At 54.8% G+C, this 16,130-nt stretch overlaps 8 protein-coding genes across 8 annotated transcripts; 4 read left to right on the top strand and 4 right to left on the bottom strand.

The window, feature by feature from the left end:
* Positions 1-470: 470 nt before the first annotated feature.
* On the top strand, positions 471-2,347 carry PG985_003359 (Cytochrome P450 monooxygenase yanC; the record flags this gene model as incomplete). The annotated part of the gene is made up of 5 exons (XM_066823128.1): positions 471-661; positions 726-885; positions 945-1,382; positions 1,439-1,812; positions 1,885-2,347. The coding sequence occupies 5 exons, from the start codon at positions 471-473 to the stop codon at positions 2,345-2,347; spliced, it is 1,626 nt and encodes a 541-aa protein (XP_066690560.1).
* A 276-nt stretch (positions 2,348-2,623) lies between these two features.
* PG985_003358 (aromatic compound dioxygenase) lies at positions 2,624-3,869 on the bottom strand (the record flags this gene model as incomplete). The annotated part of the gene is made up of 4 exons (XM_066823127.1): positions 2,624-3,019; positions 3,120-3,306; positions 3,383-3,474; positions 3,552-3,869. 4 exons carry the CDS (start codon positions 3,867-3,869, stop codon positions 2,624-2,626), a joined length of 993 nt encoding a protein of 330 aa, XP_066690559.1.
* A 1,119-nt stretch (positions 3,870-4,988) lies between these two features.
* Positions 4,989-6,672, bottom strand: PG985_003357 (mRNA export factor rsm1; the record flags this gene model as incomplete). Its single annotated transcript, XM_066823126.1, has 3 exons — positions 4,989-5,518; positions 5,571-5,924; positions 5,985-6,672. 3 exons carry the CDS (start codon positions 6,670-6,672, stop codon positions 4,989-4,991), a joined length of 1,572 nt encoding a protein of 523 aa, XP_066690558.1.
* A 977-nt stretch (positions 6,673-7,649) lies between these two features.
* On the top strand, positions 7,650-8,891 carry PG985_003356 (uncharacterized protein; the record flags this gene model as incomplete). The annotated part of the gene is made up of 1 exon (XM_066823125.1): positions 7,650-8,891. One exon carries the CDS (start codon positions 7,650-7,652, stop codon positions 8,889-8,891), a length of 1,242 nt encoding a protein of 413 aa, XP_066690557.1.
* A 191-nt stretch (positions 8,892-9,082) lies between these two features.
* On the bottom strand, positions 9,083-9,889 carry PG985_003355 (mitochondrial 54S ribosomal protein uL6m; the record flags this gene model as incomplete). Its single annotated transcript, XM_066823124.1, has 1 exon — positions 9,083-9,889. The coding sequence occupies one exon, from the start codon at positions 9,887-9,889 to the stop codon at positions 9,083-9,085; it is 807 nt and encodes a 268-aa protein (XP_066690556.1).
* A 724-nt stretch (positions 9,890-10,613) lies between these two features.
* On the top strand, positions 10,614-12,405 carry PG985_003354 (uncharacterized protein; the record flags this gene model as incomplete). The annotated part of the gene is made up of 6 exons (XM_066823123.1): positions 10,614-11,208; positions 11,259-11,476; positions 11,531-11,752; positions 11,812-11,868; positions 11,921-12,194; positions 12,248-12,405. The coding sequence occupies 6 exons, from the start codon at positions 10,614-10,616 to the stop codon at positions 12,403-12,405; spliced, it is 1,524 nt and encodes a 507-aa protein (XP_066690555.1).
* An 831-nt stretch (positions 12,406-13,236) lies between these two features.
* On the top strand, positions 13,237-14,022 carry PG985_003353 (uncharacterized protein; the record flags this gene model as incomplete). Its single annotated transcript, XM_066823122.1, has 1 exon — positions 13,237-14,022. The coding sequence occupies one exon, from the start codon at positions 13,237-13,239 to the stop codon at positions 14,020-14,022; it is 786 nt and encodes a 261-aa protein (XP_066690554.1).
* Positions 14,023-14,431: 409 nt separating this feature from the next.
* Positions 14,432-15,253, bottom strand: PG985_003352 (uncharacterized protein; the record flags this gene model as incomplete). Its single annotated transcript, XM_066823121.1, has 1 exon — positions 14,432-15,253. One exon carries the CDS (start codon positions 15,251-15,253, stop codon positions 14,432-14,434), a length of 822 nt encoding a protein of 273 aa, XP_066690553.1.
* Between the last annotated feature and the right edge of the window lie 877 nt (positions 15,254-16,130).

Below are 16,130 nucleotides of genomic sequence, written 5' to 3'. Positions count from 1 at the left end.
GACCAAGACCGCGCTCATCGAATACACGAAGTGGTTCCTTCAAGACGTCTTTCCGCAGGCCTTCCTCGGATAATTACGCACGAACATGAACGGAAGCGGGGTTAATACGTGCGTAGAATGACATTGACCGGCGATAGGTTCGCTTTCCTCAGCAAGGCGATCGGGACGAGACATGATTGGAACCCGTGCTATTGGCCAGAATCCCGAGCTGACCGGTCACATTCCGGGGGAAGTTGACGAGTTCTTATTCGCCTACCTGTGTGTTACCTCATCGACAGATAAATATGATAACTGAAGGCAAGCACGACGCGAGGTGCCTTCCTCATACCTGGTATAAATTGTATGCCTAGTGTGTACCTGCGAGTAAAAAGAATCAATCGACCCAGATCCGGTTCAGATCTTCTTCCTATCAATCGCCGAGGTGAGATGCCCTTCAGCTTGGGGCATTGCAACCTATGAAAGACATCACCATGTACTATCACATGTACTCAATCGCCATCGCATCCTTTATTCTCTTCGCCTTGCTCAAGTCCTGGTGGTCTAGCAAAAAGGCGAGGGGACTCCCTCCAGGGCCCCCAGCACTCCCTCTCATCGGCAATCTACACCAGATCCCGACCCAAAAGCGATGGCTTCAATTTCAAAGATGGGCACAAACGTATGGGTAAGTATGACCCTCTGGGGTCGGGGGCAACGCCGAACTGACAAGCGATGTACTGGTAAATCAGGCCGATTTTCACAGTGTTCATGGGAAGCAAGCCGGTCATCGTCCTGACCTCGCCTGAGACAGTCAAGGACCTCCTGGACAAGCGAGGCCACATCTATTCGTCCAGACCAGTCTCTTACATCTCAGATATATCAACTGGGGGGCTGCATTTTGCCGGCATGGTAAAGCTGTCTTGTCAACCCCGCGACTTATCACATGCCCAGCTAACATGCATGTATAGCAATACAACAATACCTGGAAAATGTGCCATCGTGTCTTTGCCAACCACTTGAACACCAAGGCCGCCAAACGGTATTACCCCTACTTGGAGCTCGAGAACAGGCAACTTCTCCACTCCCTTCTGGAGTCGCCAGAAGCGTTCCGGGGGCACATCAGCCGCTACGCCTACTCCTTTACTTCCCAAATGGTCTTCGGCTTCCGCACGCCCCGCTCATCGGACCCGAACCTCGTCCGGCTGCACGAGTGCTTCGCCGAGTGGTCTGCATTGGAGGGGCAGACGATGACGGCGTTGGCCGACATCTACCCGGTCCTGCAGTATCTGCCCGACATCCTGTTCCCGACGCGCCGATACGCCCGAGCCTCTTACAACAAGCAGCTGGCGATATTTCTCGAGCACTGGAGTGGTGCGAAAGTTCGGATAGTCGGCGAGACTGCTCATGTAAGTGTAGACAGAGAAACCCGTTGAGGGTTGGGCTAACTCTCGAGACCTGACAGCCTTGTTTTGCCCACGACCTTCTGCAAGCACAAGAAAAAGAAGGTTTGTCGGATGAGCTGGCTGCTTTCATCTGTGGTATTCTTCTTACTGCAGGAAGTGACACGGTAGCTGCCGAGCTGAGCGCCTTTGTTCAAGCTATGGTACTTTTCCCTCGGTTCCAGGAAAGGGCCCAGGAGGAGCTTGACCGAGTGTGCGGCGACAAACTTCCCACCAAAGATAATGCTGCATCGCTGCCGTACGTTCATGCATGTATCAAGGAGACATGCCGCTGGATGCCCATGCCTGTCATGGGTATCCCCCACGCCACAACTCAAGATGACGAGTACATGGACTATCATATCCCCAAGGGCGCGATGATCTTCCTCAACGTCTGGTAAGTTCTTCTCGTTCAAGAGTCAACTGGACACGCAGCACTCGTCGGTATATCCCGTACTTATATAATCAGGGGTATCCATATGGACCCCGCCCGGCACCCGAGACCGCGAGACTTCGACCCCTCCCGCTACCTGCACGACACCAAGTCTATGAGGGAGTCCATGCTGTCGCCCGACCCAGATGAGCGCGACCACTACGTCTTCGGCGCGGGGCGGCGGATGTGCCAGGGTGTCGACCTGGCCGAGAACTCGCTGTTTCTGTCGATTGCCAGGATCCTGTGGGCTTTCACCATTAGCAAGGCGGCGGACCCGGACGGTCAAGGGGACATCACCCCCGACCCCGAGGCGCTCGTTGGTGGACTGGCGGTCGCGCCGGCGCCGTTCCCGGCCAAGATCGTGCCTCGGAGCGAGAAGCGTGCCCTAGTTGTCCGCGAGGAGTGGAGCTCGGCGCAGGCGGCGTTGCGTGCTGAGGATCAGCAGTGGAGGGGGTTTAAAGATGATATGAGAGCGACACACTCCGCAGAGTTGTACTAATGACTCGCCCGATATTATTACCAGACAAGTTGCTAGATACGATGTTTCAAAGATCAAGAATAAAAGATGTCGTGATAGTAGCTAGTTGATGGATGAAGTTGAATCGTTCCGCATGATTGCAGCTTGGTCATTTCAGTTCGTATCTGTTCGTGTCTACTTTCTACTTTTGAGCGCCATCTCGTATATCCTAGCTCTTCATTTCGCAACAGCAACGCGACGATCCAAAGCCATCATTGCAGCGGACTAAGCAACTCCAAACCCGGGGACCCCCGACATCTACTTCTTCTCAACCGGCTCAGCCGGCTCGATATAGTTGGGCGGCCGCGACAGGTTCGCGGTATCGACCCCCAGAGTAATGTAGCCGACCATGCCCTTGGTGACATCGGCGCCGTCCAACGGCTCGACGGCGACAAAGGGGCTGTACCCGCCCGCCATGCTGCCGCCGATGAACTTGTCGACGTCGTTGCCGGTGCGCTGGATCTGCGTGTGACGCGCGTACGGCTCGAGCGCCATGACCTGCTGTGTCAGCTCCTCGCCAAAGTACAGCTGCCCCGTGCTGACCAGGTCGCCCGAGCGCATCGTGCCGTTGGGGGCCAGGGTCCAGTGGGTGAAGACTTGGCTGTGGATGTGGATGGCGCGGCCGGCGTAGAAGCCGGGGAAGACGGTCTTCATCTGTTCCGGGGGCGAGCGTCAGTCAGTATGGGGGGTATGGGATGGGGATGGGGACATTCATCCAAGCAATAACGGAGCAGAGCAGAGCAGCAGAACGTACCTCCATCATGCCCTCCTTGTTGGTGGGGTACATGCCGCGCAGCCAGGTGGAGTTGCCGGTGTGCAGGTCGGTGACGCCGTAGGTCACGTTGGTCAGGCCGAGCTTCTCCTTGAGCTCCGTGAAGGTGAGGTTCTCGTCCAGCTCCTCGAAGGACGAGTAGTCTCCGGTGGCGTTACAGTGCCAGAGGCTAATACGGCATTGTCAGCGTCCGATCCTTCAAGCAAGAGGGGGGTGTCATTGAAAAAGGGCAGGGGCTCACGTACCTGACCATGGCGTTCTGGAGGGGCTCGCAGGTAGCCATATCCAGGACGCCGATATCCAGAGTCAAGGGGACACCGGGCTGGTCCTCGGACATCTATTGCGTGGTATTGTCAGAACACACAAGAGAATCACCAAGCACGGGCAAGAAAGGGGAACTTCTGAGTAGCTTACATCAGTCCGGATCAACTGGGACATGGGCCAGACGTAAGGCCCCATGATGACCTCGGGCGTCATGACACACGTCTCGTTCTGTATGCTCTTGTAGTGCGTCTCGGCCTCGGGGGCGGTAGTGGCCTGGCGCTTGACCATGCTGCTGCTGCGCTTGGCCATGCGCTTGGCGTTGAAGGCGCCGGCGGCGCCGGCACATCGCCGGGCCAGCTGGTCGCGGCGCTGGACTTCGGAACGGGGCAGGATGGCGTCTCCATGGGCCTGGACGACGGTGGCCGAAAGGAGGCTGGAGCCGGCGACGAGGAGCGTGCTGAACTTCATTTTGACCTAGAGGAGTACTCGAATGATCCAACACTGCTGGGCGTAGGGAGATCGGCTTGGGTTGGCTGGAGCAGGCGCCTCTTTGGGTGTTTCTACAGCATTCTTATACATCGTCGGCTTTCATCGCACGGGCTTCCTTCCGTGCCAGGGGGTGTCGTGTCGATCCCCGACTCTCGAAGAGAAAATTTCGACTTTGGAAAGGTCAAAGAGTACGACCCCCAGATCCATCTCTCCTTATCTCGGCACGATTGCAAAACCGCCACGTTCATTGGCCGTCGTCCCGAACAACCTCGGGTCTCTACCAGGATATAGGTGGACCGTTGGCATCGCCATCGCCATCTCGAATCTTGGCGATTGCAGAACCCACCACGGCCCGCTATCCGCGTAAGCCAAATTCCGACGCCGGTCGGGCCCATCACGGCCACTACTACACCGCAAACACCATCGTCCCGGTGGGATGAGCAGTTGCTGACAAAACAGGGTGGGCAGCCGGGGTGGCAGTACGGCGCTGGCTCCCTGACCTGACTCGTAGTTTACAACGGGTCTTGCCCTTTTTGGAGGCACCTGCCGCGATGCCAAGCTGTTGTGCTCCAGCTGCCATGAATATATTTCACCAACTTGCGCGATATAGTGGTCCGTAGGGCTCTGCTGTTGCCAGTCTCGTGCCTTGATTACCCCCTCGTCTATTGGACAGGGACGGACCCAAATGATCTCACCTTGGACGCGGAACATGCCGTCATGCCGGCAAGTTATGCTTATCCGCACTTGACGTGTCACTGGCTAAACCATTATCCAGCATCAAAGGTCCATGGCATTAGTAGAGATTTTGCTCTGGGTCCGTGATAGCCCTCAGGCTCTTATCAAAGTGAAGAACTGTCTGCTTCTTTCTTCATGGTACACCAAACGTGGACTCTGGGAGTTCGTTTCTCAACGCGGCAAGTCATGGCAAAAGGATGTAATTACGCGAAAACGAGCAACGCTAGCTATATACGAGGCTACAAGTACATATTAGAATAATACACAGTGACATTCTCATTACCCATCCCCCTCCAACCAATCAATCATTAATCGAGAACCGGATCACAAACGTCAAGCTTCCCTCTTCACTTCTTCCTTTATTCATTCTGCTCCGACCGCGGTGGCCGTGGTAGGCGTGTCCGGGTGCGACGGCGTCGCACTCTTCGCGGTGTCCGGCCGCGAACTGACCACGCTTCCCGGCCGGCTCAGCCGACGGAGCTGCTTCCCTGCCTTGGTCTCGAACAGGCTCTTGACCCTCCGCAGTCGTGCCCAACGCTTCTTGTCCTCGGCGCCTTCGTCCTCTTCGCCGTCCATCGTGTCAGGGCTACCCAGCATCATAAGCTGTTCGTCAGTCAGTTCGGAACCGCCAGCGGTTCCCGGCCTCTCTCCTGGGGACGATGCGGCGTGAGGCGTGGGTGTGGTGGGGGCGTTGGAGCTCTTGCTCCTACCATGGCGAGGAGTCGTGGACTTCTTGTGGCTACCCTGGTTGCGTAGGTAGGCCGAGTTGCGTAGAGTCTGTAGTAGAATCTCCCATGCCATCTTGTCTTCCGCCTCGGCAATGCTGCTTCCAGGGTTCCTCTGGCTAGCCGCGTTTCGCCAGGGGCAGAAGAAGCGGTGTTCGCGGACTGGATCTAGATGGTCCATCGGTGCTGGGATAATGACCTGTCTTGTCTCTGGGTTGACCTCTCTGCTCTTGAACATCCACAATCCCAAACGGCGCATGCATGTTGCACATGAGGCAGAATTCGGGACTTGTCCAATACGTGGGTTGGAGAGACCCTGCCATCCGGTTAAGGCAAGAGCCAAAGCTACATCGTTCGGTCTCGACGCCGGGGGGGTTTGTTTTGGGCGGTGGCGGATCGGTGAAGAAGGTGGTCGGCAAATGTGACTTGACCATTTTCAACTGCATCGCATCTGGAAGTCGAAGGTTGAAAAAGTACGGAAGGAAGGCTGGGCGCATACACAGCTCGTCGTAACGTTGCCGGAGCTCGGGCAGGGCTGTTTGCGGGCTGGTCAAGCTGAGTCGCAGCAGGGTATCTTCGAGTAGTTAGTAATCGGTCATGGAAGGTCAAGCAGTGACATGATAGAAATCCTTACCATCGCAGCCACGCCTCCGCCAGAGACAGTCTTCCTGGTGAGCTTCAACGATAAGTTCGGCAAACTTATTGCCCAGCGCCTCCTCGAACTCGGACCCCGAGACATCTGACCCTTGAGAACCCCTTCTGCTCGTATTCACCACCAGCTCCTTGTTGCAAAGCGAACAGCGCACCGTTTCTTTGCCGGAGCAGATCCAACCTCGCTTCGCCCACTCGATCTCGTTGACCTTGTCCGGCTTAGGCGTCCACTCCGTCAGCTCCGAGAAAGTCGCCAGCCGCTTAATGAGCTGAGCGCGATCGCTAGGACAGTATCGCGGAGGTTCGGAGGGAAGGTTGTTCGGGACCCGGCTGGATGTCGACTTTCGGATAGTGACGTTGGAGACGAGAGTCCTTATCGTCGCGCCCGGTTCGTTCACTGGTGTCGATCCAGGCACACCTGTGCGCCGTCGTTTGGATAGGAGCTCGGCCGTCAAAGCCGAGACCGGGGCTCGCGTCGACTCGGCGCTAGCTGTCGAACCAGCCGTGGGTGTCCGGTTCAGGACGGAAGCAGTGGCCGTTGCCAGATCGTTGTGTCTAACCATGGTAGATTCGTCAAGGTCGTCGAAATTGTCGGACGGAAGGCTGGTGGCGGATGTTTTTCCACCCAGGCCCTGAAGGAGGGTGTTGAACTTCCGCTTGGTAGCATTCATTTCGGTTTTCGTGGGTGAGACACCAACACTATGCGCCAAGGATGGTACTTCGATGATTGGCGGTCGATGCCTGCCTGTTGCGGTTGCGTGCGACTCTAGTTTGGACTTGCCGGAAAAGAAAACGGCCTGTTGCTGTTGGATGGAAGCAGCAAGCCACGAGTCGGTTTGATATATCGAGACAAAGGGCTGCAGTGGAGAATGGAAACAAGCGCAAGGCTGAATTAATTAATTGTATCCGTATGTGGTTGGGGAGATCGCCAAATAGTCAGAAACGAAGAAAGCTCTTTTGCGTTATCGAGAAGGTTGGATCCCTTGTAAATAGAAGGATCCCTGCTGGTCGGAGGGGCGACGGTGACCCTGCAACAAAGCCTTGCGATTTGCGGTAAAGTGACCGCCGCAATGCACTGGCCGAGTCGAAGCTCAGGCCTTCTGGAGTATCGGCCCAATCGAGCAATGGCGGGGTCTCGTTAGTGGGTTTTCCAGAATCAATACGAAGTACGGACGGAGTACCTAGATGCTCAGTCGACGTCGTACGCTCACAGCATGGTTCGGCCTGTTTCCCAGCAAAATAGGAATGAAGAAGAAAAAAAAGGCTTTCACCATGATGTTCTACATTATTTGCTTCTTAACCGTAGCAATTGGCGTCAAATGCACCGTAATTTGAGCAACGCGAGGGAAACTCTTCAATGTCCTTCAAATAACTGGGGGTACTATTAATGCTGCTGCAGACAGGAACTATTGATGGCGGGGCTATTGAGCTTGCTTGCAGTGATGCAATCGGAGGAAGCATCGATAGGCGTAGGTATTGACCGGGTAAAACAACGACCTGGTCAACAATCACTGTATCGCGGAGCTCACCTCAAACAGCAGCTTACTTAGCAAATGCGACCAGACGACTCATGACACGATTCCTGCCATTGAGGCCTATCACTTTCAAAAAGGCCCTGCTATACATTCTGCTTCCCGTGCTGGCGTCCATGATTCTAATCCGCGCAGTGCCCCGCCTAAATCTCCTCTTCTCCCACCTCGCCTCGACCCCCACCACCTCCATACTACAACACCCGCCGTCGTCATCAGCCTATACCTCTCGATCTCCCTTCTCTACAATAACTACCTCTCACTCTCCGACACAGATCACAGACGTAAAGAAGAAGAACATGGCCTACGAAAAGGAACTCGAAGTCGCGCAGCTGGCGGTGCAGCGGGCCACCCGTTTGACGAAGCGCGTCTTCCACGAGAAGGCCAAGGGCACTCTTTCCAAGGACGACGCCTCCCCCGTCACCATTGGCGACTTCGGTGCCCAGGCGCTCATTATCGCGGCCCTCAAGGCCAACTTCCCCAGCGACGAGATCGTGGCCGAGGAGGAGGCGGCGGACCTGCGCAACAACGAGAAGCTGCGCTCGACCGTCTGGGAGCTCGTGCAGTCCGCCAAGCTCGAGGATGCTAAGGCCGAGGAGACGCTGGGCGGCGCCGTCCAGTCGGACGAGGACATGCTGAAGCGCCTCGACGAGGGCGCCAGCCAGGGCGGCGCCAAGGGCCGCATCTGGGCCATTGACCCCATCGACGGCACCAAGGGCTTCCTACGCGGTGGTCAGTACGCCGTGTGCCTGGCGCTCATGGTTGATGGTGAGGTTGTGGTCGGCGTCTTGGGCTGTCCCAACCTGCCCGTCGACGACAAGGCGCCCCTGAGCGCCGATGTCGGCACCGACGCCGACGACAACGACGGCCGCGGTGTCCTCTTCTCGGCCGTGCTGGGCCAGGGCGTCACGAGCCGACCCCTGACGACGGGGGCCCTGGCGGCCGAGCACAAGATCTCGATGCGCCCCATTACCGACATCGCCAAGGCCAACTTCTGCGAGAGCGTCGAGGCCGGCCACTCGAGCCACGGCGACCAGGCCGACATCGCCAACAAGCTCGGCATCACTGCCCCCAGCGTGCGCATGGACTCGCAGGCCAAGTACGCCTCCATCGCCCGCGGCGCCGGCGACATCTACCTCCGCCTGCCGGTCAAGGCTACCTACCAGGAGAAGATCTGGGACCACGCCGCGGGCGACCTGATCGTACGCGAAGCCGGCGGTCAAGTTACGGATGTGAACGGAAACAGGTTAGATTTCAAGGTGGGCCGGACACTGGCCAACAATAAGGGTGTTGTGGCTGCGCCGGCCGGCGGGCACGCTCAAGTGCTCAAGGCCGTGCAGGAGGTCCTCTCCAAGAAATAGAAAAAGTGATGTACACAATATAGAATACAATTCACATGAGTACAGCCAGACGAAGACAATACCGCATCGTCCAGAAGTAAATGTATGTAGTGATGATATACATGGCGCCCGATGTAAATGCCAACCAATTCCTCCTTGAACCCGGGCCCGGTACCGCTCCTGACGTTCCCCGCATGTGGTGTGCGTTGCGTCTATTTGATCTTCTTCTGCTTCAGCTTGATCGTCTCGTCGTTGACGAAGATACCCTTGCCCTTGTAGGGCTCCGGTCGGCGCCACTTGCGCAGCCGCGCGGCGAAGCTCATGACCTCCTCGCGGTTGATGCCCTCGAGCAGGATCCTCGTCGGCTGCGGGGTGCTGGCCTTCATGCCCTCGGGCACCCCTTCCTCGACGGGGTGGGTGAAGCCGAGCTTGAGGCAGACGAACTTCTGGCCCGGATAGGCGGCCTTGGCGGGCCGGTCCTCGACGCTGGCGCGGTAGCCCACACCGACCAGGCGCAGGATGGCGGTGTGGCCCTCGGACACGCCCATGATGTGCCGGTTCAGGTAGGACCAGGTCGTGCCCCACATCTCCATCTGCTGCTTGACCTCGCGGTCCTCGATCGACAGCACCGCCTTGCGCGTCTCGGCGTCCTGCGTGATGGTCAGGTACGGCGGGATCTCGAGCTGGAGCGCCCCCAGCGGGCCCGTGATGGTCACGTTGCGCTTCGGGATGCGCAGGTACGTCGTCGGGTCTTTCTTGACAAAGGGCTCGCCGATCGAGAGCTCAACGCCGGGGGGTATCGAGAGGGGCGTCCGGCCCAGCTTCGAGGGCTTGGCCGCGGTAGAGGAGAAGGGTCGTCGGCATGCTGGTGTCGTCGTCGCTGGTGATGACGATGTCTGCGGTTGCGCCGATGCGGTGGCTGATTGAAAGGCGGGTACCAGGAAGGACGGGAGGGCGGCGGCGGGTTTGGAGCAGTTCAGGGCCTTCTCGAGGACCCTGCCTCGACTGGGCGCAAGCATGGTGACGAATTGGTCGGTGTGAAGTATTGAATTGGCTTTTGCTGCGCACCAAGACCCGAACCTGGCTGGGATCGATTATTGAAGCTCCAGTCCACTGAAGGAGCTCGGGGCGTCTGAAAATTGCTGGTTGCGGGTCATGTGACTGCGCGGCTCGATGGCGCCAAACCGGTCCACCAAAAAGCTGGGGGATGCGCGCTTTCCATCCCACTGCTGCGACCTTGTGCTGCCACACAAGACCGTCGTCCTCCATAATAGCCTTCGGTGACTCAGTACTGTGACTGATTCGAGATCACTGATATATCGTATTATTCTATTCAATTAGATTCGACTTCTTTTAAGTCTGTCCTATCCTGCTCATGGCGTACGTACCAGCAACTGTGAATTGAAACAAGTCCTGGACTACACGTCCAATGCCCAGTCTAGTATTTCAGGAAGGAACAATCTCTGGTGTAAGTCCAACAAATGTGGCAAAGCTTCCTGGAGGTAACCGTAGCGTGAGTTTCTGGTGGTCGCTTTTGGATTGATCTCACTGCCTGCTATTGTATCCCGACTGTTCATACTCTGATTGACTTGCGCCAACAATCAACCAGCTGAACTGGTGAAGCCACTGCGATCCTGCACTTGACTGTTTTCATCTGTCCACCTTCAACCATACTTCTTTTTTTCTAACCTGATCCCACATACGAAAACCTTGGTGCTTGGATGCGCAACTCCGAACGTCAGAATGGCAAGCTGGATCGCGGTGACCACCTTGATCTTACTCTTGGGCGTCGACAAGACGTATGGCTTTTCATGGGGGAGTGCGGCAAGGTCTCCAAGTCCTAAGGTCCAGAGCAGACTTGCTGTTGACCCCAGCTTGAGCGCATCTGAGATACTCCAAACAGGCACCCGCGCACGATCCACATACGAGGTGGCTTTGCAGGAACTCAAGGAGCTGGAATCTGAACCCCTGTGCCACCAGACAGCAGCAAGACTGCTTGTGAGCAACTGCCAAGTGCTCGAGGGCAAGGATGAAGCAACAGTGCTGACAGACAACGGCCGCCAAGTTCGAGATTTCGTGGACGCCTATGCCGCAAGTTTGGCCATATGCGATCTAGAGAGAGGCCGATTCAACATACCGGCGGCTTGTGACCCGTTTCGAGAGTCTACCCTGACTCAACTGGCGATGCAACACACGATCAAGCTTCATGCTACCTCCAGGCAGATCGACGACTGCCTGTCGGGACTGGGCGCTTCGGATTCTTCGTGGAACACATGGATCAGTTACCGACACAAAGCACTACGATTCTGCGAGGCGGCCAGGGCCGATAACGAGAAGAGTGAGTACAGTCCCATGAGAAGTCTTCATTTTCTTACTAACGCTCCTTAGTACGCAGTATCCATACTTTCCAGCGACTCACCAAGATTATGAGCAGGATGGGAGACGATGTTGACCTCAGGGTTGACCAGCGACTCAGTGACCTCGACACGAAATTCCATGCCGCAGGTGGAAAGGTCGAAAGTCTGTCAACACAGATCGAGTATCTGAGAAGGGCTGTTCATAATGCAGAAGGCCTCGCTTCCGGCCACTTGACGACTTCCTTGATGGTAAGTCGATCATTACTGCGTCCGTTGACTACTCCAATACTGACACCCAGATAGGAATCCGCCAACGCAATAGAGGGCGGCACGAGATCAGCAGCAAACTTACAGCGAGTACTGGAAGTTTTGATGCAAACCGTCTTGACCACCAACGCTGAAGCGGCAGCTGCCCACGAGCAGTCAATGGACCTGGTCTCTCGGAAAACCGAGTCTGAGATGGCCACGGTGATGGATGCGATGACCGCCGCAGTAGCGTCAGCTTCTAGTTTGCAAAACCAGATTGTGAGTCTGCTCATGCCGTCCAATTATCAAGACTGTCAGAGAGCTCACCATGGTGTTAGGAATTGTCACGCTTGCAATCTGCCGAACTGGAATACAGGCAGATGACTCTGGAAGAGGTCAGTAGAATACTTCGCATGTTTAAGAGATATCAACTGACTCGTGGAACAGGGAATGCAACGTCTTGCTGATCTAACAAGTGATCTTTCCTCAAAGCATGATGATCATGCTCAACTACTGCACCAAGCCAAGAGCATGACCCATGAGATTCTCGACACTTTGCACGAGACCGCAGCTTCTGCTGCGACCGTGGAAGAAGCTCTTTCTAAAAAGTCTCCCGTTTCTTCGCTCTGGCCGTACATCTGGTGCCCTGCAGCATCACTTGTGATGGGGTCCTACGGAATGCCGCCTTCGGTGGTGAGAAATCTAGTTCTGGTCGCTCTTGGTAAGTTAAATTTCACTGATCTGCTTCTATGCCTCGGTCTAATCTTCTTGTAGGGGAGGCCGCTGGGTTTGTTGTTTCCTCAGTCAGCATGGTTTCTGTCAACCTCGGTTCGGTAACGTCTTTTGATCCTTCCTGGTATTTCTCGTCAAGTACATCACCAATCAACGCGGAACCTGGTCATCAGAACACATCGAACACCACATCTGCTTAACTTTTATTACTGCTCCAATGCGGTAGCTATCAACAGTACATCTTGGGATCTCACGGTATTATATCATCTGGGAGGGTATTATTTCATTCGGCCGCTCCAACTTGCGGCGATTGGGGAGCCGCTGGCAAGACTTGTGTGCTGCCAAGGCATCACTTTGCGACCTGGACTTGATACATGCACATATGGGGGTCACCTTAGGGGTAGGTAGGTTATGGCTTCATATCCAAGCAGCACATATCTACCAAATCACCATAGTCAATCATAGCCATCTCTTTGCCAATTTCCGTCATGCTGGTGACCCAAGTAGTCTTGTGTGACTGAAGCTTGTGTTAATGAAGTATCATACCTCACCTCCTAATCCTTATGAAAGGTGAGGGAGACGATCGCCAACTTTATTCGAATGGACAGAAGACTACTCATGGAGTGAAGGAGTTGGCAGCCATGGCCTGAAAGCCCAGCACTTAAAGCAAGAAACTGCACAGCAGGTAATTGTAATAGCTTAAAAAGTAGCAAAGGTAGGTACACAGGGAGCACCATTGTTATTCCACACCCAACTTGTTTATTCGATTTGCTGCACTTTTACTTGTTCAGTTGATTCCGCAGAAACATCCAGTCCGTACGCCGGTTTATTCAACTTTCTGCCACCAAAACAATTGATCAAAGTCATCCTCGTGGCATCTACGCGTATAATCGTCAATTCTCTCGAGGTCAGTTGAATTCACCTACATACGGGCTATGTAGCCTTGCACCACTGGTTGCTTACCAGACTCTTTGTTCCTTGTACTGGATCGACCAACTGACGCTCAACCAGCCACCACCCAATCAGCCAACATGGTCGCACCTACAACGTTCCACGGCTTCTCGCGCCTTCCACCCGAGTTACGCCGCAAAGTTTGGGAATGCTATCTCGCGGATGATAAAGCTGGGCGACACGTTGTGGTGAAGAAGGGTTCGGGCATTACCGTCATCGGGACGATATTTCCCACGAAGCCACTGTCTTCGCCTCTGTTGCGCGTCAGTTGCGAAGCCAGACTGGTGTTCCTGAAGCATTTCCGCAGCGGTTTTGACGTTTACAAAACGAGGCCGCGATGCATTTTCACAGCCAAGACAGTGCAGGGCCACACTCTCAAGACGGTCCAAACGAACCCACCGCCGTCGGGACTTAAGCTGGAAGAACGACATGCAGGTGTTGTCTGGCTAAACACAGCAACCGATATCTTCGTATTAGGACTGGATGCGATTCAAGGCAGTGCAGAGAGGTCTACGGAATACCGCATGCTGCAGCAGTACCATACGAAAAGAGTACCAAAACATCCACCACAACAGGGTTATCACGTCCTGGAGTTGGGTCCATTTTACAGCCCGTCATCCTATCGCCTATACTTCGCGTTGCGCGCATCGCGGTTTCTGCCTCACCTGGTCGCCCATCTCCACACAGCCAGATACATCGATATTCACAGCGGGTGTCAGTGTCGACAGGACCCTTGCCGGTGGGAGGACTGGGAGGATATTCGATGGGCAGCCGCGGAGACGCCCCGGGAGTTCAAAAGGGCTATTGCGCAGACCAAGGCATGTGTTCGGACAGAATGGTTGAAAGGATCAGGTGAAAATGGTTGATGGGAGGGAGTCTAGCAACCAAAGGCGAAGAAGAAGCTGGAAACCACCAGTGATGATTAGAAATGCATTTGGCACAGTTACATACTGAGGAGAGGGCCTCGTAGTCAAAGCAAGGATTTAGGGAGTGTTTATTACATCATGCAGTTGAGCTACTGGTTACGTAAGTTGGAAAGATCCAGCCTTTTCTCCTTCTACCTCGGACATCACTTGCCAGGATACAACACATGTGCCTAACGACTCTCGGTGTTGTCCAAGTATCAATGGAATAAACACTAGAACACGACCGGATAAACATGGGAAATCGCTTACGCCCAGAGAAAAATACCACAAGTCTCAATTTCCAAAATGGCAGCATGGTATATTTTTGTCCGCGCCAAAACAGAGCAATTTTGACCGACTGATGTTCTCGCTAGTCTATCCTGATTGTCTTATCACTGCATCTTCGTCCGTTATGCACCACCCAGGGCACTCGAAGAGGTAGCCTTGTTTGCGCCAGTCCCTTCTTGAACTCCCGCGGCGTTTGTTGGGCCGCCGACCATCGGAGGCGCTCCCACTCAAGCCTTTCGTCAAAAGTCAAGATGCGTTCGGCCATGTGTTTAGGTCCAATGTACTGGTACGTTTCGGCGTCCGTGTACGTATCGGCGCTTATGGAGTCCCATGAGGCCTCGAACTGGCGGTAGTGGCATGGTGCAAACGGGGACAAGCATAAGACCCGTTTGATACTGCCGCCCACCTGCCTCGGTAAGGGGCTGGACTGGCATTCGAGAACCTTCCGGTACCGCGCCATGTTGCGTGCGCTGCCCGTGGCCAGTCCAAAGCCCAAGACGAATATGTCCGTCTTGGGGTTTAGGTATACCAGGCCGGCGTGTCGCTCCTTTTCTCGGAGCGAGGGCATGTCGTAGTAGAATTGCCTGGTTAGGTACCACTCTCCAGTCTGCGTGGATTCGACCATCAGACAGCTGGACCAGACGTTGTGCTCGCCGACCTCGATTTTGAAGACGTCCACCGCGACCGGGAAAGCCTTTAGGAACAACGCCCTGGCCTCTTGATTCACTCGCAGCAGAGACGAGGTGAGCTGCCTGGTAGGCATGATCGTCTGTTCATCTGCTTGGCTGAACTCGAGCCTCACTAAGACATGTCTCCCCGCCTTTTCTTCTTCGAGTGAGCATTCCCAGATCGCGAGACGAAGCTCAGTCGGGAGCATCACAAAGTTATGGAAGGTGGTGGCCATGGTGGCTTTTGGGGGGTTTCGCAGAATAGGCCAGCGATATCTACGTAAGTTTCTGCAGGGGAATGCCTAGGGGAGGAGATGGCGGCGTGCTTGATGGCGGCAGTGCACAGAAGTCGAACTTCAGTTTGAGCAGTCGGGTGAAATTGAATCTGCAATCTGATGATTTAGGTCGTGTCCACCATTATGCATTTGAAAATTGCCGGAGAAATCAACCTCGGGTAAGAAAGACCAGCTATGAACGGCTCTCAGGCCATAGCGATTACCTGCGAAAACGGGGACATACGAAAAGTAACCTCACAGCCACAAAGTGCATGGCGATTAATTATGTATTGAAAGGGTGGACTGAATCCTTCTCAATTCAAATTTGCGTAACACTACACTGCTACATTTGTAAACGTTGCTTCTGCTCTTGGCGTGTATTGGACGTTTCTCAACCGTTGACCTAGGGAGATATTCTCAGGTATCAGTACCACACAGTTCAACGCTTGATTCTATCCAGCCTGCTATGCCACGGGTGTTTCTGTTGTGTGGCGTTGTGATGAGCAAGTCACTTGCATGATAAGTTGTTTGAGATCATGCAGAATCTGAAGACAGGCACCATTCCACACTTCAGTTGCATACGTATGGACGGCCATTATGTCTCCGAAGGATCCACTTGTGGATGATCCTGCCCAGCCGTGATTACCCCATACAGCCATAAACCAAAGGACGCTTACCAATCTCCAACTCCGAATGTGGCCGGCTCGTCTACTAGTTACCCCGAGACCCGGCTTGGTAGTCCGAGTTGCTCAATGCGCATCTTGTATAAATCATGTATTCGGGAAGAAGGAAGACGATTTCATGGAGAGCGCCACGCCGTATTCCAAACTTGTTATCT

The sequence above is a fragment of the Apiospora marii genome, assembly GCF_038362585.1.
Source record: "Apiospora marii strain CBS 49790 chromosome Unknown utg000002l_segment0_segment0, whole genome shotgun sequence".
NCBI lineage: Eukaryota > Fungi > Ascomycota > Sordariomycetes > Amphisphaeriales > Apiosporaceae > Apiospora > Apiospora marii.
The sequence above is the reverse complement of the archived record's forward strand: the minus strand, read 5'-3'. Positions and strand labels throughout refer to the sequence as shown.